We start from the raw sequence: 21,629 nt of genomic DNA on the forward strand, positions 1-21,629 counted from the left end.
CCTCTGGGTTGGGAAGATCTCCTGGAAAAGGAAATGGCAACCTGCTCCAGTAATCTTGCCTGGAAAATTCCATGGACAGAAGAGCCTGGTGGGCTACAGTCCATGGGGTTGCAAAACGCTGGAGATGACTGACTGCACATATACACATTGCTTTAATCTGTTAATGTCCTGTGCCATTTTTTAAGCTAGCTGTCCATCTCTTATATTAATTTTATAAATTAAGCTTATAACTACCATAATCATAGCAAATATTTTCCCTGTTGTTTTAACTCCTGTATGTTCTTAACCTACAGTTTAAAATTTGTTAATGTGGTCAGATTTCTGAGTTCCATTTCATCAAAGTTTAAAAAAGTGTGTGTTTTCAACTATATAAAACACACTTCAGTGAATTATAAATAGTTTATGTTTAAAGTGATAGGAAAGTGAAAGTGAAGTCACTCAGTCGTGTCCGACTCTTTGCAGCCCCATGAACTGTAGGCTTCTCCGTCCATGGGATTTTCCAGGCAAGAAGACTGGAGTGGGTTGCCATTTCCTTCTCCAGGGGATCTTCCCAACCCAGGGATCAAACCCGGGTCTCCTGCATTGTAGATAGACGCTTTACCGTCTGAGCCACCAGGGAAGTCTCAAAAGTGGTAGAACCTCCTCTAAAAAAAAGAGAAAGCGAAATCTTGGTCTAATATTGAATACAAATCAGAAGAAACGGATGGGGTTAACTTGTGATTCGTTTTTGATGAAGCAGACTTCATGAAACCATATACAGTTTCATGGAACACAGTTTGAAAACTTGTGCTTTAATCAATACATATTAGATCAACATCTATATGATGTTGGCCATGAGACGAAAGCCTAATTTTATTCTTCTCCAAAGAGTTAAATAATTTTCTCAGCACCACTTACCAAATAATCCTATTCATAAATCTTTTATCATATGTAAAGCATCTAAGCATTGTTATATACACATATGTAATCCACACAGATTTGTTTTTTAGTTAATAATAACTGAGCATTCTAAACATTTTTTTCAAATGTATCATCAAGTTCTCAATATTTTAACTTCAATATATCATTTATTATGCATTTTCGTCTCTAGTGGCTCAGATGGTAAAGAATCTGCCTGCAATGTGGGAGACCCAGGTTCGATCTCTGGGTTGGGAAGATCCCCTGGAGAAGGAAATGGCAATCCACTCCAGTATTCTTGCCTGGAGAATCCCATGGACAGAGGAGCCTGGCGGGCTACAGTCCATGGGGTTGCAGAGAGTCGGACATGACTGAGGGACCAACACACACACATATCATTTACTATATGTTAGGGCAATCTCATTAATCTTTCTTATAATTGTCTTTGCTCTTCTCAATACCTATTTTTCTTAAACTTTTTTTCAGGAAAAAGAATACCTTTTTCAATTTCAAATCTCATTAGGATTTTGATAAGATCTGAAATAAATCTGTACATTAACATTCCAAGAAAATTATGACTTCTCTATTCAAGTCCCCTTTTATTTTCAATTAAATGTTTTTTCATTATTTTCATTCTACATTTTTGCTATTTGTTCCTTTTAAAGAAAACTTAGTATTACAAGGGCTTTCCTTGTGGCTCAGCTGGTAAAGAATCTGCCTTCAATGTAGAAAAAGAAAGGGAGAAGGAAATGGCAACCCACTCCAGTATTCTTGCCTAGAGAATCCTGTGGACAGAGGAGCCTGGTGGGCTGCTGTCCATGGGGTCACACAGAGTCGGACAAGACTGAAGCGACTTAGCATGCATGCATGCACTGGAGAAGGAAATGGCAACCCACTCCAGTGTTCTTGCCTGGGGAATCCCAGGGACAGGGGAGCCTGATGGGCTGCCGTCTATGGGGTCACACAGAGTTGGACACGACTGAAGTGACTTAGCAGCAGCAGCTTAGCAGCAGCAGCAGAAAAAGAAAATACTTTAAAATACTGTCCTAAGCATCTCTTCTTAAAGCAAATGATTCTTAGTAGGAATTAGAGGAAATTTTAAATGATGCTTGGGATTATTTGGGTTATTTATAGCACTTTTTTCCAGCAGCATTTACTAGGCTTAAAGATAAGCTTTGATTAAAGCTGTTACAACAAAATGAACAGAATTACAAGGTTTCTCTTCTGCAGTTATTGTAAAGATGTGAATTCTGATTGAACCCCTTGTAATACTCATGGCATTTATAAGTTTTCTCTCCTGTGTGGACTCTCTGATGAATTCGAAGAGCTGAGCTGTGGCTGAAACCCTTACCACACTTAGCACATTGATAAGGCTTCTCTCCTGTGTGGATCCTCTGGTGAATATGAAGATTTGAGCTGTGACTAAAGCCCTTTCCACAGTCATCACATCTATAGGGTTTTTCTCCAGTATGGACTCTCTGATGAATGAGAAGATGTGAACGCTGACTGAACCCTTTACCACACTGTTCACATTTATAGGGTTTCTCTCCAGTATGCACTCTTTGATGAGTGTGAAGTTTTGAACTCTTGCTGAAGCCCTTCCCACATTCATGACAAATATAGGGTTTCTCCCCCGTATGGACCCTCTGATGAATGCGAAGATCTGAGCTGTGACTAAAGTCCTTCCCGCAGTTGTCACATTTGTAAGGCTTCTCTCCTGTATGCACTCTCTGATGGATTTGAAGATTTGACCGCTGGGTAAAGCCCTTACCACAGTCACCACATTTATAGGACTTTTCTCCTGTGTGGACTAACTGATGAATTCGAAGATTTGAGCTCTGACTGAAGCCTTTACCACACTCATCACACTTATATGGTTTCTCTCCGGTGTGGACTCTCTGATGAACATGAAGTACTGAACTCCGACTAAAACTCTTACCACACTGATCACACTTAAAAGGCTTCTCTCCTATGTGAAGTCTCTGGTGAATGTGAAGCAATGAATTTCTACCAAGGTCCTTATCACACTGCAACTTATAGAGTTTCTCTTCCAGGTGGATTCTTTGATCATGGTGAAGCCTGGGGATCTGACTGAAGCTATTACTACACAGGTTACATATATAAGGTGCCTCCCCTGGGTGGGCTCTCTGATGAAAGTGAACACCAAAGCTCTGACTAAGGTTACTGGCAACTTCGTCACATCTGTACAGCTGCTTACCTGTGTGGATTCTTGGATGTCTGTATAGGTCTGATCTCTGAGGGAACCATGTGGGGCTGATGGAGCATGGATAGAACTTTTCTCCAAGTTGATTTCTCTTGTGGAGAACACACTGTGAGTTCCAGTAATAAATTTCTTTACATTTTTTACATCCACAGTATTTCTCTTCCATAGAGCCTTTCAGCAGGTCATTTTGGCATATCTCCCCAATGTACTCTGGAAAGGCTTCCTGTCCTGGGATAGAATGCTGACGTATGAGCTTCTGTTCTTTTTCCAGAGAGAGATTTTTCCTGGATATGCCAACAGGGTATCTGAGTCCTTGAAAACCGCATGAATCACTCACATAGGTTTTTCTACCATCATCTTCAGAGTGTTTCCTTTCTAAGGACTGACAAGGTATACACTTGGTATATTTTAAGTTCCTGGGACTTTTGCTTTCAAAAGTCAGTTCATAGTTCCCATACCCTGCTACTTGTGTGGGGAGTGTCGACCATTCTTGGTAGTGAGAAAGGTGTTGCTGCTTTAGGGCTTTGGAATCTATACCTTGAACCATTTCCACATAGTTTTTATTTTCATATATCGGAGTGCGGGCAGTCGTCCAGCCTTGCCAGCAGGAAAGATTTTCATGGTCTAAATATCTGAATCTTTCTTCCTGGAGTTTGCAGCTCTCTTTCCAATTTCCTAAAATATAAGCAGATAATCCAGTGGTAAGATGAGAGCTATGTTTAAAAATTTCCAAGTATCTCAGTCAACAAGCCCCAGAATTATAGGAATATATAATTTCTCACAAGTGAGAAAGAAGGGTTATGACTTAGACTGCTCCATATTTGGGTGTGAAATTCATTTGTTTATTCATTCATAGATGTATTAATTTCACTCATTCATTCAATAAACATATCTTGAGCATCTACTACTTACCAAGTACTGTTAGAAATAAAAAAGAAAGTGATTGGCTGCATGGAAATCATCTTAAAGACTGAGATTCAATTAGATTACTCTATTTGGGAAATTATTATAAGAAATAAAATACCTGTTTCTCTTTTTTGCTCTAAAATAGTGTAGTAGATTGTGTTTAAAAAAAAACTCTCTGCTTATTTACATTTTTGGGTGTTCCTCTTACACACTGACTCTATAATTTGCTTTGGCCACTGGGACAAAAGTGAGACAAACAGAAATCTGTAAAGTACTTGTACGTTGGGGTTGGTCTCTTTTGCTGGTTTTAATAGTCCTGTGATCACAAAATGAGCCTGGGCTGACCTCCTTGAAGAGAGACATATGGTCAACACATGGCCATTATAACACTGATACTGACCAACTGCCAGACATGTGAGTCAGGCTATTCAGCTTTATTTTAGACCATCTAGCCCCAGTGAAGTCACTCCTGATAGAAGATCCATGTAACCAATTGGAATCATGAAACATAACAAAGTTTTAAGTTACTAAATTTAGGGTAGTTTGTTATATAGCAAAAGCTAACTCCTACAAATAGAACATGAAAGGAGAACAAATTTAGGATTGCACAAAATTATAGGTGGAAATCTGTGCTTTATGTGTAATCCAGAAAATATTCACAAATAATCACAGACACCTATTAATTACATAGCTAAAATGTTTTAGAAGATACCTTGTTTTCTTTATCTGTTATTTTTCATGTGATTTAAGACCCATTTTTGAGAATCTCTTTTACCTCAATACAGCAATCAGAAAGAACCAAAATACTCAACAAAACAGGTCCCAGAAAAAAACTAACCTTATTCCCTAAGAGTTGGGAAAACTTTACCTACTAACATGACATTTGTGTAATTCTCCCACATGACCTCTCTGTAGAGCTTTTTCTGAGAAGAATCCAAGAATTTCCACTCCTCCCAAGTAAAAATAACAGTCACATCTTCAAATGTTACTGCCATCTGGTTGAAGATTAGCTTTCCAGGAAGAAGCAATCTAAATAAGAAGATGGACAAGGAAAAAACATTCAGCATGTAACATAGTGGTAAACCAAAAAGAAGTAACTCTAATAATGAAGAAAAGCAAGAAGAGACATAGGTCAAGTGGTTAAATAATGTATACAATCACTGAATACCATCACCATCATAAGAAACATTTATATATATACCATTCGTCTGCTAACCACTGGGCCAGGTAAGTGCTTCACATATATCTCAAGTAATCCTCATAGTGATCCTTTCTTGCAGATACTATTATTACCCCCATTTACACATTAGTAAATAATGGTTGAAAAAGATTAATTCCCAAGATCATGAACCTGGAGGTATTGCAGCTAGGATCCAGGTCTACACACTTTGAAAAAGAACTGTGTGCCAACTGTAACAATATCGCTTCATGATTGGTCATTTTAGACATTATCTATTTACTTCCTACCTCTACTTTTCATCCTCCTATAGCATTATTGCTAATTTTCTGGTTAAATCAGTAAGCAGCACTTGTATAATTTTGAATATGATTATTCAAATTTTGGGGGGATTACCTGTTTAATTTTCACTTGATAAGTTTACTGTCCTCAGATTCTTGATTTATTTAAAAGGCTTTATATAATCTGTTTTTTCAGGTGTCTCATTCCCTTACCCACCCCTTTTATTTTGGAAAGTCTATCTTCCTGCTCCAGTCAGGGCCTGCTACTCTTTAGTGCTCCATTATCAAAATCACACGACTCTTCCTCTTTTGTGATTTACTCCATTAATTGGGAGGCACATAACAACGTGAGTTCAATCAAGCCTGTGAACATTACACTTTTTAGCCACTGAAAAAAGCAAAGGTGAGAAACAGGTGAGGTTTTCTTTAAAGGAGAATCTCCAAACATAGTTACTAGGAAAGATACTCAAGAATCATTTGAATCACTGTATACCTGAAGTCTTTCTGTCCCTCACAAGTGGCTGAGTATAGAATTCTAGAGTGAAAATATTTTTCCTTAAAACTGTTTCACTGTTTTATAAGCTTTTACTGTTGCCAAGACTGATTTAAAAAAATAAATAAATAAACTGTAATTCCTTTGTAGGGAACTTTTTCTTTCCTCTCTGGAAATATTTTAGGGTGGTCTTTAATGGCTGGCCTTCTGCCCCAAATGATGTATGGATTTGAGCTTCTCCAAAGTTCACAGGGCTCATCAGTTCCTTTCTTGTCTGTATTACTCTGCTGTACTCTGGGATGTAACATCTTTAGCCCTAAATGGCTCTTATCACTATTCCTGTTGCCATCCAGGTTTTTGTTGAAATTTCTCATTTGCTGATGGCTCTTCAGTTTCATCATTGTAAGTTCATAAATTTTTTGGTTTATTATTATTATACAGTTTTAGAAAGCTGAAGGATAAATGCATGTTTTCTGTCTAAAAATAATTATTTTAGTAGAACAGATCATAAGTTGGTTATGTAACAAATTCATTTTATTTCTTTGATGACATATTCTTAATTGTAAAGTTAAATTTAAAATGTTCAATAAATATTAAGAATAAAAGAAATAGATACTTTTAAGGAGATTACAATAAAATGAAGAAAACTAAACTGTCATCATCATAAAATTATAATCATAGCAGCAGCTAAATATTATCTAGCAGTTAGGGGCAGTTATGTGAAATAGGCTACGTTATCTCATTTATCATCACAACAATCCGGTAAGGTATTATTATCAACACTAAAGGAAAGAGGAATCTAAAATTCAGCAAGATTAAGTAACTATTACAAGGTCCTGTAGTTACAAAGTAGTGGTTTTTTAACACAGGCCTACTGCTGCTTTACCTCCTAAGCAAAAGTGAGAGAAGTTAAAAACAACTTGTGAAGGGTGGTAAATCAAGATTTCCACATATAACCATATGATGTTAATATAGAAGGACAAAAGGAAGATATACTGAAATATTGAAGGATTCAAAATATACCACCCAGATACCATTTTCCAAATAAACTAAATAAAAACCCATGCCTCAAAAGTGAAACATTAATCACAAATATGAATTCAAGAATGAAAAAATACAGTGCTTTTTATTTTTTAAATGTTAATAAATGCTAAAAATTTTAAAGACAGCAAGTCTACTTAACACATACAAATTGGGATTCTCAGAAACTGACAAACTGGTGTCAGTATGAAAAATAAATGAACTCACTGGTCCTTCACTTTTTAAAAAGTACAGCATATAAAGACCAGTCTGCTGTTACTGGTTTTGATTGTCATTTTAAGAAAGATTTAAGAATTTATTTTTAACATATACTAGAGATTAAGAGTCTAGTATCTTTTACTGAAAGTAAGTTCATAAAAATTGTAACAATGCTAAAGTAATGTAAGTAAAAATTAAGTCTACCCTCCACAAATAACTTATGAAATAACCACTATTATTTTCATTGTGTCCTTTCTGACCTTATTTTCATACATATCCCACTAATGTTTTTTTCATAACAAAGAAATCATAATTCTGCAGTTGGCTTTTTCAGGTAATGTGTAGTGTACAACTTCCCATTTCAGTACATATAGGCCTGTGTTATTTGTGGTGATTTTTAAGTATGTCCAAAATTATTTGATTTTGTCCAAAAATTATTTGCTATGCTTCCCTTGAAAAGGTGGAGCCTAAATCCCCACCTCCTTGAATGTGTCCTGGTCTTAGGGACTTAGTTCTGATGAATAGAAAAAAATGCAGAAGGGGAAGCCATGGTGTGCAACTTTTAAGACTAGCCCATAAAAGGCACTACATCTTCCTCCTTGTGCATCCCTGATAGCTCAGGTGGTAAAGAATCCGCCTGCAGTGCAGGAGACCCCGGTTCAGTTCCTGGATTGGGAAGATTCCCTGGAGAAGAGAAAGGCTATCCACTCCAGTATTCTGGCCTAGAGAATTCCATGGACTGTATAGTCCATGGGGTCGCAGAGTCGGACATGACTGAGTGACTTTCACTTTTCTTCCTCCTTGTTTTTTTCTTGGGTCAATTACTCCGGGAGAAGCTACCTAAAATACCGTGAGAATACTTAGGCAGTCCTGTGGAGAGGCCCATGTGGTGAGGAATTGAGGCCTTCTGTCCTCAGTGAGAAATGAGGTATCTGCCAATAGCTATGTGAGAACCATCTTAGAATTGGATCCTCCAGCCCCAGTGAAGGCTTCCAATGAACTGTAGTCCTGCTGCCGGCTTGACTGCAAGCTCATGAGAAACCCTGAGCCAGAACCACATTGCTATGCTCCCAGATTCCTGACTCAGAAACTGAGTAAGATAATAAATGTTTGTCATTTTAAAAAGCTTCTACATATAATTTGTTATGCAGAAATACATGGTTAATGCATTGTTGTAAAAGTTGCATAGCATTTCATGTTATAATGTTCTTTTTTTTAAAAATATGTTTATTTATTTTAATTGGAGGTTAGTTACTTTACAATATTGTATTGGTTTTGCCATACATCAACATGAATCCGCCACGGGTATACACGTGTTCCCCATCCTGAACCTAAAATTTAACTGTTCCCATACTAATGGACATTGAGATAATTTCCACTTTTCTGGCTATCATAATATGGTAGTAAACAACTCTCTTAAATACATCATGGAACACTCACTTGAACCACAAGGCATGTGTATTTCAGTTTACCAAAAACAGTATAAGACTCCTCTTGAAAATACTTTAAAAAATATGTTGAAACACTTTCCTCCACTAGAAAAGTTAAAAGCTGAATACCTACATTCAAAATTAGTAGGTAGAAGTCTATAGAGGAAAAAAATGAATTATATAAAAGGATAAATTAAGATGGCAAGTAAAATTCTTAATAGACAAAAGGATACTAAAATAGTTTTAAAATATAGAGGCATACGGCGTAGAAGAGACACACTCCAAATTACTGAATCCTAAAAGATTAAACATGAAAAGACAGGATAATCTAACAGAAAATTGTAGACCAAAATAAAGTAGGCTTTGCAATATTAATATTACATGAAGTAAAATCAAAGGGAAAAGATTACATTAAAGTCATTTAATGAGAAATGAAATGACTGCCCTTCGAGTACCATCAACCAGAATTAAAATTTTGTCAGAATTTCTCCAACTTTATATTGGTAACAACTGAGTATAGAAAATTTCAAACAGTCATGAGTAATAAAGAGGACAATAAAATGACGTCCCATATAACCACTCAATAATTACCAACATTTTATGAATCTTGTTTTAATCCTCTGCTTCCCCTATTACTATTATTGTTGTTATTATTATTGGCTGGAGTATTTTAAAGAAAATCCCAAATATAAGGTCATTTCACATGTAATTATTTCAGGAATAGTCCAATATGTATCTTTCATTAACTGATAGGGACTTTAAAAAATGTAATTGCCTAACAAGATTACTATTCTATTACATAATATCATCTAACACTCACTTCATATTTAATTTTTCTAATGTAAAAGTATTTGTTAGTTGAATTGTCTAAGTCAGGATCCAAAAATGGTCAATTTGTATTTGGTTACTGTGTTTCTTAAATCTTTCTTGTTCTGTAAGTCACCTCCTACCTTTTAAAAAAAATTTATCACACCATTGATTTGTTAAAGAAACCCAGACATTTATCCTGTAAAACAATGGTTTTCAAACTTTATTAAGCATCGGAATCACCTGGAGAACTTGCTAAAACACAGTTTCCTGGGTATCATCCTCAGAGATTCTGATTTATTAGGTCCTAGATAGGAGTCAAGATTCATTTGTAATAAATTCCCATGTGATGACAATGCTGCTGTTCCAGGGACCACAGTTTATAAATAGCACTTCTACAGAACATCCACATGTTTGGCTAATTTGGCTAATTGTTTCCTTGTGGTGTTTGAACTTGTTCTTTATTCCATTCCTGGTACTTGGTTCTTTTATTCCAGAAGCCTGTGAAGACTAAAGTTCTTTTTTTTTCTTTCTAGAAAGAATACACTTTCCAGAAGTATATTCTGGAAAGTGTATTCTGTAGTGTATTTCTGTTATACACTTCCTGTTACAATACTTGAGGGCTGCTAAATTTACTAAGTAGTGGGTTCAGGTGCTTTCAAGTTCCGACCTTCATTCTAATGTTTCCCATCAATCTTTCACTTAAAGTTTTGCAAGTAAATGATGATCATTTCTTAGATATGTCATTAAACATTGTAAATTGATTTGCTAATTCTATCACTTGTACATATATAAGCTATAATTCTTCTAAAGAAGTCCCCATCACAAATTTTCTGGTTACCCTGAAATGTAGTCCAATCAAAAAAGTCAGGATAAATATTTATTTCCCAAACTATCCCCTTAAGAAAATTAATTTGCAGAGTAGTTAGATGGTAGATTGGGGCAAAGTAACCACCAAATGTGACTACTATGATTTGAATTGTTTTGCTTTTAAGCATTTTTATGAATTCATTGATTTTTACATATTTGATGTGTTTCGGTCAAATTGCAGTCATTTTACTTTTAGATATTCAAACCTCTCTTATCTTAGGCTAGTGGGAATTCTTTCAGGTTGGCCTCAAGTTCTTGTGACATGACCATTTCTAGTGTTTGAAAACATCCTTACTTTCTTGCACAAGTGTCCTAGATTCAGTTTTGTTGCTTTATCGGTACCAACCAAGATTCACCATTTCTCCAAAGTGTTTGAAAATCTCAGTTTTTTCTTTTCTATATAAATGAACCTCCCCAACAATATGTAAACTTGACAGCCCTCTTGTCTTCCCATCCATAAACATAGTTATCTCTCCAATAATTAAATTTTTCTTTAAAGGTCCTTTTCAAGATGTTAAAATTATTCTCTAAGTATTTGAAATTTTGATTCCTTATAATTTTGTCAGGTTTTGCTATATATAATTTGAAACACATTCTTAGCTACATGTTTTGTTCATGATTAATACATCTAACCTTTTTCATGGCATTACTTTAGCTAGGTCTCCAGTAAATAGCACAGAGCAAGATCATGTTTTTCATCAACTCTCTATGACTCAGTTTTTTTATAGGTAAGTTTTATCCATGTTCATTTATTGTGATTACTAATATATTTGGACTTATTTCTAAAATATTATTTAAAAAAATTCTTCCATCCATTCCTGTCTTTAGTTTTTATTTTTTCATTTCCTCCCATTTTGTCCTCTATGATTTTGATTCCACACGTATATTAGTAATTTATATTCTTTAAGAGTCAACCTAAATATGCTTTAAACATACACACTTAGCTATTTTTCTAGTAAGTCATTTAAGAAAAGAAACAAATCCAGGAAAGGCTGCATGAGATATAATAAGGAAAGATGATCAAATGCCTTGGTAAAGTTTATTGTTATCATAAAACAAGTAAAAACCATAAAACAAAATCTAAGAACAAAAAAGGAAAAAGAGAGCACATCTACACCTACCCTACAGTTCTTGACAATACGAGCACTGATGAGTGGGAGATAAGAGAAAAGAGACGTGGTGGTGGGGGTTTAATGACTCAGTTGTGTCCAACTCTTTGCGACCCATGGACTGCAGCCCGCCAGGCTCCTCTGTCCATGGGATTCTCCAGGCAAAAACACTGGAGTGGGCTGCCGTTTCCTTCTCCAAAAGGGACATGAGAGTGTGCCAAAGTACTTGTCTGTTTAGAAAAATGACTTAGATATAAGTTTAAGAAGTCAATAGGAGTAAATAAAAGTCAACATGGGTTTTAAGAGCAATTACCAGAAGAACCATAGTAGAATCTATAAAAAATAAAGCAAGAACAGAAGACAACCTGTTTCAAAGGAAAACAGAAAAGAGGAAAGGCATATGATAGTAAAAATAATAGTATAGCTCAATCTCACAGATTAAAAGACACAGATTTGTAGGTTAAAAAAAAATAAAATTCAATATGTGGTTTAGAAGAGATACACTAAAAAGAAAAAACATGGGAATAAAAGGATGGAAAAACATATTCCACACAAATATGAACCAAAAGAAAGTTGTAATAACTAATTTCAGCTGAGATAAAATTTATAGCAAAAAATTTGTAACTGTGTATGGCAATAGATGTTAACTAGACATTGTGATCATTTTACAACATATACAAATGTAGAATCATTATGTTGTATACCTGAAACTAATATAAAGTTATATGTAAACTATATCACAATAAAAAAATGTATGGCAAGAATACCATAAGGAACAGAAATATAGGTTTTTATATATTAGTAACCCTGGAGAAGGGAACAGCTACCCACTCCAGTATTCTGGCCTTGAGAATTCCAGGGACTGTATAGTTCATGGGGTCACAAAGAGTCAGACACGACTGAGCGATTTTCACTTTCACTTTCACTTTCAAATAAATAGTAAGAAAATATCCAAAATAGTTAAATTGCATCCACAAATAAAATTTCAAAATGTATGAAGTAACAATTATCGTAAGTTCAAGGAGATATATACATCATTGATGGTAATTATGGATATTAATACACTCCTCAGAAAATGATAGATCAAGCAAAACCAAAGAACTCAATATAAAGACTAGACAGTACACTACGCTAGTTATTTACTCTTTACTTCTGAAACACTAAAAACACATTTTCATGCACCTACAATACTGTTACAAGATTGGCCATGTAGTGGTCCATTAAAGAAATCTAAAACTCCAAAGGATTATTATAATGCAAAATACATTCTTCACATAGAATGTAATAAAATTAGGAACTATTAACAACAAAAAACCAAGTAACATATTAAATAGCCCTTAAAAGGAAAACATAATGATAAGAAAAATTTGAATTGAATAATAATAATTACATATCAACTTTTCAAGATTCAAATAAAAAAGTACTTAAAGGAAATAAGAATGGCTACATATAATCAACCTAAGCATTCAACTCAAAAACTTAGAAAACAGAAACCCTCCCACTTTAAAAAAATAAGCAAAGTTTAGAAATGGAGAATAAAGCTGAGAGTCAAAGGTGCAATAAACAGATGATGAGAAAATGCATAAAGTCAAAAGATACACTTAAAAATTTAAGAAGTCATTTCTTTATGTCTGTTTCTCCACTGCTGCTTTGCTTTGTTATGGACATGGGGAGAGGGCAGGAGAGGGTGAGAGGTATGGAGACAGTAACACTGAAACTTACATTACCATATGTAAAATAGATAACCAAAGGGAATTTGCTGTGTGGCTTAGGAAACCCAAACAGGGGCTCTGTGTCAACCTAGAGGGGTGGGATGGGGAGGGAGATGGGGGGAGGTTCAAAAGGGAGGGGCTATAACGTATACCTGTGGCTGATTCATGCTGAGGTTTGACAGAAAACAACAAAATTCTGTAAAGCAATTATCCTTCAATTAAAAAAATAAATTTTTAAAAATTTAAGAAGTCAGATCTCTGCAAGTTTGATTTTCTTAAAAAGATGATTACAAACAAAATAAAAGACAAAATGAGGAAATAACCACAGATATAAGCTTTTAAATAAGACAAGGGCATTATGAACTGTCTGCAAATACACTTGAACATCTATATAAAAGGACAAATTCCTAGTAAAGTACACAATGCCAATATAAAATGCCAAAATAGATTTTAAGAGTAATATGTAATTATAGACCAGTAAGTATTAAGGAAACTGAAATGGCAGCCAGGGTTCTTTCTCTCTTCCCAAAAATCACAGGCCCAAAGAGTTTTATAGTTGAGTTCTAGCAAATGTTTAAATAAACATTTGATTAAATGTTTAATTACTATTACAATCAAATTATTTTAGAAAATAGAAAGTGAAAATTATTGACTCATTATATGGTCAGTGTAATCTTGATTACAAGACCTGATAAGAACAATACAAAAGAATAAAACTATAGGCCCATTTTTAAGTTTGATAAATATGTAGAAAGTCCTAAATAGATATTAGCTAACTTTATTCAGAGATATATGAAAACTGTGCATCATGATAAAGCATAATTTATAACAGGAATGGCGAACAGTTCAACATGAAAAATTAATCAACATAATTCACTCTAGTAATAGACTACATAAGAAAACCATGATTATCTCAACTGATGCAGAAAAATTGTGTACTAAAGATAATAATTTTTACCACCTATATGTCCTAAAAAAACTTTTAGCTAACTAGAAATAAAAAGAAACTACCTAAATCTGTAAAGATTATATACTAAGAATCCACATCAAACAATAAGCTTAATGGAGAAATTGTATATGTATTCCTTTTATGATGGTACAAGATAAGGATATACACCATCACCACTGCTTTCAAAATAGTACTAAGGGGTCTGACAAATACTAGAAGAAAAGAAAAAGAGATAAGCATAAGGATTAGAAGAAAAAACATAAAATGTCATTATCTGCATATATTATGGTCATTTACCTAGGAAAACAAAAGTATATGGATAAACCATAAATTAATGAGCAAGCTCAGCAAAATTACCAGACAAGATAAAGCAAAAGCATCATGATAGCAGCAATCAATTACCAGGAAATAAGATATCATTCACAACAGCCAAAAAAAAAAGCTATCTTATAAAAGTTTTATCTTTGACGACAACTTTCAGATTCCAATGAAGTAGTAGAAAGATTATCTGAATAAAAGAAGAAGCATGCCTGCATGTTCTTGGATGTGATGACTCAAATTCATATACCTCCAGTCAAATTTCTAGCTGGATTTTTTGAGGAATATACTTTTCCCCCTAAAATTTATAGGGAGGGAAAATAAGTCTATAAAGACTTAAGTAAACCAAGGAACACTTGTCCTCCTTGATATGATATCAACATATCAACAAACAGCAGCAGTAAAATCAGAATAGGCCAGTAGAATGGAATTGAGGATTCAGAGAGTAAGGAATGTACTTGTTTATATATGAAAACTTATTAACAATAAAGATGGTATTAAAAAGCAAATAAGGAAGAATAGATTACTTATATTAGATAGTGGTAAAACTGATTATATGAGAATAAAGTTGGATTCCAACTTGATAGCATATACAATGAGAACACTAGATGGGTTAAACATTTAAATTTTAACGTTACAAAGTCAGTAAAATAAAGTGTTGGAATTGAGAAACATTTACCACTGTTAAATGAATCCAAGGGCCAGTTCTTTGTGAGAAAAATATTAACAAGAAAATATATCAATCCCTGACTAGCAACAACAAAAAAAGCAAAAGGGGTGGGCATAAACAAAAAAGTTAGAAATGAGATTAGTGAAAAAACAATAGATAAAAGTTTAACTGAATATTAGGTGGGCACTTTCCATAATTCTATAGAAAATAAATCTGAAAATCTGGATGGGAATTTATCTTCTCCTGGAAACCTTTTGATATGGCCCCAAGAAAAGGGAAAAGCCATGAACAGATCAGATATTTTGAAACAAATTGGTTAAGTTATTGAAGACATGTGACTTTCACAATAACAACCCAAAAGTTTCCTTAAATAAATTCTTTCAAATTTTCAAAGAGCAGATTATATGATTCTATTAAATTATTCCAAGGCATATAAAAAATTAGCAAAATTTTAATAAACTCAAGAAAAGAGATGGCAAAAGTCACAAGACTATAGATTTATATTACTAATGAATACGGACAAGCTTCAGAAGTAAATAAAGTAAAATATAAGGTCAATAAAATTCAGCAACACCTGTATTTATAATCTACTGCCACATAACTAGTTACTTCAAAATTGAGTGGCTTAAAACAGTGATTATTATCTTTCATGGTTTCTCTAGGTCAGACATTCAAGGGAGGCTTGGCTGGGTAGTTCTGATTTGGACCTCTCAGGAGATTCTGTGGAGTTGTCAGCTAGCTCTGCAGTCATCTATAGGCTTGAAGGATTCATTCTCAGAGTGGCTGTCTCAGTTTCTTTCTACTTGGTCCTTTCCTGTGGCCTGAGCTACCTCTCAACATGGTGGCAAGTTTCTTGAGTGAGACGGGCAAGCAAAAGTTGCATCCTTTTAATGACTTAGCATGGGAAGTCACATAGCATCACTTCTGCTGTTGTGGTTTTCTCCATTGTTCTGCAGTGTTCTCCAATTGTTCTCCAATGTTGTTCTCCATTGGCTGAGGCACACACCCCAGCCAGATTTGAGAGGAGGGGTCATAGATCCCATCTTTTGGTCAGAAGCGTGAAAGTCATATTGTAGAAAGAGCATGAAGGATAGGATAAATTATAGGTGTGGCCATCTTTGGAAAATGTAATCTGGTACAGTACCAAAGTATATTATAGCATGATGAAATGGTGGCTCATTCAAAAAAAGCAAAGGAAGGTTCGTAAGAGAAAATCTATTAGTTATAAGCCATAATCATAATGTCAAATAAGAAAAGCCATATAATTATTTTAATCAATGCCCAAAGGGTATCTCTTAAAGTTCAACATTGGTCCTTCATTTAAAGCTACAAACAAAGCAAGTTACCAAAACAAAGACATGCAAAAACAGTTCAAATCCAAAGGTAAAACAATAAAGGCATTCCCATTAAAATTGGAAACAAGGATACTACAAATTCACTATTTTACAGCCATTAATATGAAAGCATTTGCTAGTGCAAGCAGACAAAATTATCTGTAGAGGGTGTGATTGTTTTTTTCTGGGAAGTCCAAGAAAATCAACTGAAAATTATGAGCAATTGTAAGCGAGTTCAACATCCCAGAAATTCCACTACAAGGTTTGTATCCTAAAGAAACTTACATATGAATACCAGAGGATATGTGTAAGAGCATTTAGAGTATGACTGCTGTAGTAGCAAAAACACTGGAAATAATCCAGAAGGCACAATTTATGTTGGATAAATAAGCTGTTTTTTATACTGTGAAATAGTACACAGCAGTGAAAATAAACTACAGTTACATGAATCAACATGGTTGCACTGTAAAAATCTAACGTTATGCTAAAGTAGCCATTCACAAAATATATACAGTGATTCCATTTATCTAATGTTAAAAATAGGCAAAACTAAACAGTTTTGTTTAGCGATACAGACATAGGTAGTTAAAACTACACACACACACACAAAAGCTGGGGAATGCCAAACACAACATTTAAGATATCAGTTGCCTCTAGGAGAAGGAAGAGTGAAGTTGCGGGCTTATCAGGGGGCTTTTAAAAGTATTTGCTGGTCTATATGGTGGGTACCCATGCTATCATTGTATTTTAAATTGCACATATATGTTTCCATATATTCTTTGTATTTTTTTCTCACACCAAAATAAATACCTGATAGGTTTAAGAGTTAAATTGTAAAAATACTTGAAACCATAAGAAATAATTGAGGAAAAGTAATTATGTACTATTAGACTTGGAATGAAGAACTTTCAAAGTATAAAACTATACATATAAATAAAAAGAAATAAGATTCACTTTATGCAAATTTAAGTTATATAAACAAAGTCCTTAAAAGTAAAAGACAGATAACTTAGAGTAATGCTTATAGCATACGACAAATGGTTGCTGCATTTTACATACAAAGTACACCTTTTATCATATGGAAAAAAAAATCAATAGGAAAAAAGGTAATGTATGTCCAGTGGTTTTATCAAAGAAGGAATCCAAATGATCAAGAAGTATATGTTTAAAATGATCAATCTTAATAAAGACTGAAAAGATGCAATTCAAGGCTAAATTTTAAAAATAATATTCAATGCTGGTAAAGGTTCAACAACACAAGATCTTTCATTATATGGTTGTACCAGTTAGTTTATGCAATATTTCTAAAAAAGAACTTAAGTTTTTTAAAAGCCTAAAACATGTTTGTATTCTTTGACTCTATTATCTTATTTCCTAGAACATATCCTGAAGAAATAGAAATACACTTGATAAATTATAAGAATATTTATTGGAAGTTGCTTACAATAGCAAAATATTGGGAAATACTTAAGTTTTTCCCAATAAAAGAAAATTTAAATAAAGCATGGTATACACTTGGAATGAAAGATTATATAGCCATTAAAACTCATGCTACCAAAACATACTTGGAAAAATGTCCACTTCATATGTTAAATGAAAAAATGAAACATATAACAGCCATTCACATATTCAACAGCTATTCATTGAGTGCTTACTATATGCCAGGCATTGTTCTAGATACTGGGAACATTCTCTGCCCTCATGGAGCCTATCTATCATGATTCGAACTTTTTTATATATACTTATCTTTCCATGTGCATGTGTGCTAAGTCACTTCAGTCGTGTCTATTTGTGACGCTATGGACTGATCCTGCCAAACTCCTCTGTCCATGGGATTCTCCTGGCAAGACCCCTCCAGGGGATCATCCTGACGCAGGGATCAAAACTGCGGTTCCTGCAGCTCCTGTATTTCAGGCGAATTCTTTACCGCTGAGCCACCAGGGAAGCCCCTCATATTCTGCCGGAGACTAAATGATGGTCTTCTTGCTGGAATGATATCTTCCAATTCATAATAATAATTCAAATTTGAGTACCTGCTCCTGTCTTTTACTTAAAATTGCCATTCATTCCAGCACCGTTTAACATATGGTAACTTTTGAAATTCTTGTTAACCTCATGTGGTTTATTTGCCCAAGGTTAAGGAAATACCCGAGAAGGCGATGGCACCCCACTCTAGTACTTTTGCCTGGAAAATCCCATGGACGAGGAGCCTGGTGGGCTGCAGTCCATGGGGTCGCTAAGAGTCGGACACACTGAGCGACTTCACTTTCACTTTTCACTTTCCTGCATTGGAGAAGGAAATGGCAACAGCACTCCAGTGTTCTTGCCTGGAGAATCCCAGGGACGGGGGAGCCTGGTGGGCTGCCGTCTATGGGGTCGCACAGAGTCGGACACGACTGAAGCGACTTAGCAGCAGCAGTAGCAAGGAAATACATTCTGACATTTATTTATCTCAGAGTATCAAAGGCACAAGGAAATACATTCTGACATTTATTTATCTCAGAGTATCAAAGGCAGTATGAATTATATAGTAGACCTGAATGGTTGGCTGGCTCAATGAGTAAATGTTAAGAAAAGACCCTGGGCGGGAGGCAGGGGCTTGCTGTGTAGGAGGCTTGAAAGCTTCCCAGGCGAACGAGGAACATGTTCTACTCAGTCTGGTCCGTCCATCCCTGCTGCCACTTCTACTCCTGCTATCCATGGAAAAGTCAGGGGCATTTTATAAATAAGAGAAGACAGTCCTACTCACCCAGGATCAGACTGTGAGGGAAAGAGTGGCCATTCTTTCCTCCTTTGTGCTCCTTTTCTAGGGAAGTGTGGAGTGTTGAGAAGGCTGAGCTGAGAGAGGAGAGAGGAGGAATGAAAGACTGGCATGACTTGAAATTCCCAAACTCACTACAATCCCCATGCACTAAGATTTGAGTGTGACCCCCAAAACTCCCAGAAAGATGTCAGAAAGAGCCCAAGAACAGAAAGGAGACTTACATTAACTTACACTCAGGACCTCATTTATGAATATCTAGAAAAGTACAGTTCTAGCCTGGGCATGAAAACATAGAATTTGATCTCCAAGTTTAGTCTCTCCAGGAATACAGATGCTTTCCATGTAATTTAACCTCTCTGAGCATCAAAATTTGCCGAGTTTACGATTAACAAGAAAAATAAAAACAATTGGAATAACAGCACACTTAAAAAGCTTCTTTCTAAAAGTATTTTTAAAATTTTGTTCAGTCAGTTAAGTAGAAAGGTTAATTCCATCACCCTCTCCTGCCCCACTTCTTACAACATAAATATTGGATTTACTATTAGATCAGAGTAGAGAGTCTCAGCAGAAGATCCCAGATCTAGGGCTTCCACGATGTGATGATAATCCCACCAACCACTTGTAGAACTCTGAAAAAGACCAAACTTCTAAACCTTCTAGGACCTCACTTTCCTCACCTGTAAAATGGGGGCATTAGTCTTTGACACTCTGGTCCTCCCTTGCTGATCACAGGTCCCTGGAGAAAATGATAAACAGTTAAGAGCCCTCCTTCTCTAGAGAGAAAACGGATTCATGGTGTTCCAGGAGCAGGACAGGTTTGCACTCCCCTCTAGGCACCAAGGGCCGCCAGAGTTTGTAAATCTGAAGCTCCGGGTTCAGACATACAAACTGTTCTTGCAGAGCAGGATCCACAGGGCCTCTGCTCCTGCCGCGGAGACACGGGCGGCCTCCGTTCCGCATCCAGACCTCCGTCTCAGCACTCGCAGCCCCGAACACCCCGGCCCGAGGATCCAAGTTGCCTCTGCCTCCTCTCTCCTTCCCCTTCAGTTTTAACGTGGGGAGGGCGGTTGTGAAGGACCCACCTTCACTGGAGTCCGAGATTTCTAAGCCTGAACGACTTCTCGACACCTGGCCCTCTCTCTTCCGCCACAGCTCTTCTCGTCCTTGTCTGCTTCTGGTTCGGTGCTCCTGAGAGTCCGCGTCACCTACGGAGCCGCTGGAGAGGAACAGGAACCAACTCAAATACTCCGTCCAAACAACGTCTGCCACCCTGTTTGACCAAAACCAAAGCCGCAGGCCTGGGACTGGACACTCAGAACGTTCCCATGGAGACGGGAGGGGGCGGGGCAGGAAAGGAGCGCGCCGGAGGACGTGTCTCCTGATTGGCCAGAAAGATCGGAGCGGCGGCATAGTCTTAAACCACCAGTGTTCTAGGGCGGGAGGACCGTGCACTACTGAATGCACTTTGAACCGAGGATGGGCTTGAGCCATCTAAGATATTACTAACGTTAATGGACAATTCTAGGGTTTTTTTTTTAGGACCCCTGGGAAGCGGGGCAGGGCTGAGGATTCTGGGAAATAGTCACCCTGGGGGGCGAGGGGTGGTAGCGCCTGCTGTCCGCGCATTCAGCGAAATGGGCACCCCACTAGCCTTGGTTGTAGCATCCTCCCCAAATTCGAGTTACAGAGCCGCGAAGAGGGCTTTTCAATTTTCTGTTTATGGTTGCCGGAACCCGCTTCTCTCCTGCTAACTCGTTGGTCGGGTTGGGCTTTTCTCCCTCTTCTCTTCCTGCTAAGTCTTAGGCTTCTCTGGTATCATCGTGTTCTCTCACCTGGATTCAGTCATTTTACTGCCTCAGTCGTGTCCGATTCTTTGCGACCCCGTGGACTGCAGCACGCCAGGCTCCCCTGTCCATCACCAACCCCTGGAACCTGCTTAAACACATGTCCATCGAGTCTGTGCTGCCATCCATCCAACCATCTCATCCCCTGTCCTGCCTTTTCCCTCCTGCCTTCAATCTTTCTCAGCATCAGGGTCTTTTCCAGTCAGTCAGATTTTTTGCATCACATGGCCAAAGTACTGGAATTCCAGCTTCAGCATCAGTCCTTCGAATGAATATTCAGGACTAGTTTCCTTTAGGATTGACTGGTTTGATCTCCTTGCATCCAAGGGACTCTCAAGAGTCTTCTCCATCAGTGTGGAGATTCCTTAAAAAACTGAACATAGAACTGCCATACGACCCAGCAATCCCACAGCTGGGCATACACACCGAGGAACCAGAATTGAAAGAGACATGTGTACCCCAAAGTTCATCGCAGCACTGTTTACAATAGCTAGGACATGGAAGCAACCTAGATGTCCATCGGAAGACAAATGGATAAGAAAGCTGTGGTACATATACACGATGGAGTATTACTCAGCTATTAAAAAGAATGCATTTGAATCAGT

At 36.4% G+C, this 21,629-nt stretch overlaps 1 protein-coding gene across 3 annotated transcripts; it reads right to left on the reverse strand.

Moving 5' to 3' along the window:
* Nucleotides 1-1,887: 1,887 nt before the first annotated feature.
* Nucleotides 1,888-20,512, reverse strand: ZNF214 (zinc finger protein 214). Of its 3 annotated transcripts, XM_010829268.1 has the most exons (5): nt 20,263-20,512; nt 19,858-19,916; nt 19,166-19,254; nt 4,896-5,056; nt 1,888-3,796 (listed from the first exon to the last, which is right to left on the reverse strand). In XM_010829268.1, exons 4-5 carry the CDS (start codon nt 5,020-5,022, stop codon nt 2,106-2,108), a joined length of 1,818 nt encoding a protein of 605 aa, XP_010827570.1. In that variant the 5' UTR covers nt 5,023-5,056; nt 19,166-19,254; nt 19,858-19,916; nt 20,263-20,512; the 3' UTR covers nt 1,888-2,105. The 3 variants fall into 3 exon arrangements, with proteins under 3 accessions (XP_010827570.1, XP_010827572.1, XP_010827571.1); XM_010829270.1 differs by lacking the exons at nt 19,166-19,254; nt 19,858-19,916; nt 20,263-20,512 and having other exon boundaries at nt 4,904-4,990; XM_010829269.1 differs by lacking the exons at nt 19,166-19,254; nt 19,858-19,916; nt 20,263-20,512 and having other exon boundaries at nt 4,900-4,979.
* Between the last annotated feature and the right edge of the window lie 1,117 nt (nt 20,513-21,629).

This window comes from Bison bison, unplaced genomic scaffold (genome assembly GCF_000754665.1).
Source record: "Bison bison bison isolate TAMUID 2011002044 unplaced genomic scaffold, Bison_UMD1.0 scf7180017864503, whole genome shotgun sequence".
Taxonomy (NCBI): domain Eukaryota; kingdom Metazoa; phylum Chordata; class Mammalia; order Artiodactyla; family Bovidae; genus Bison; species Bison bison.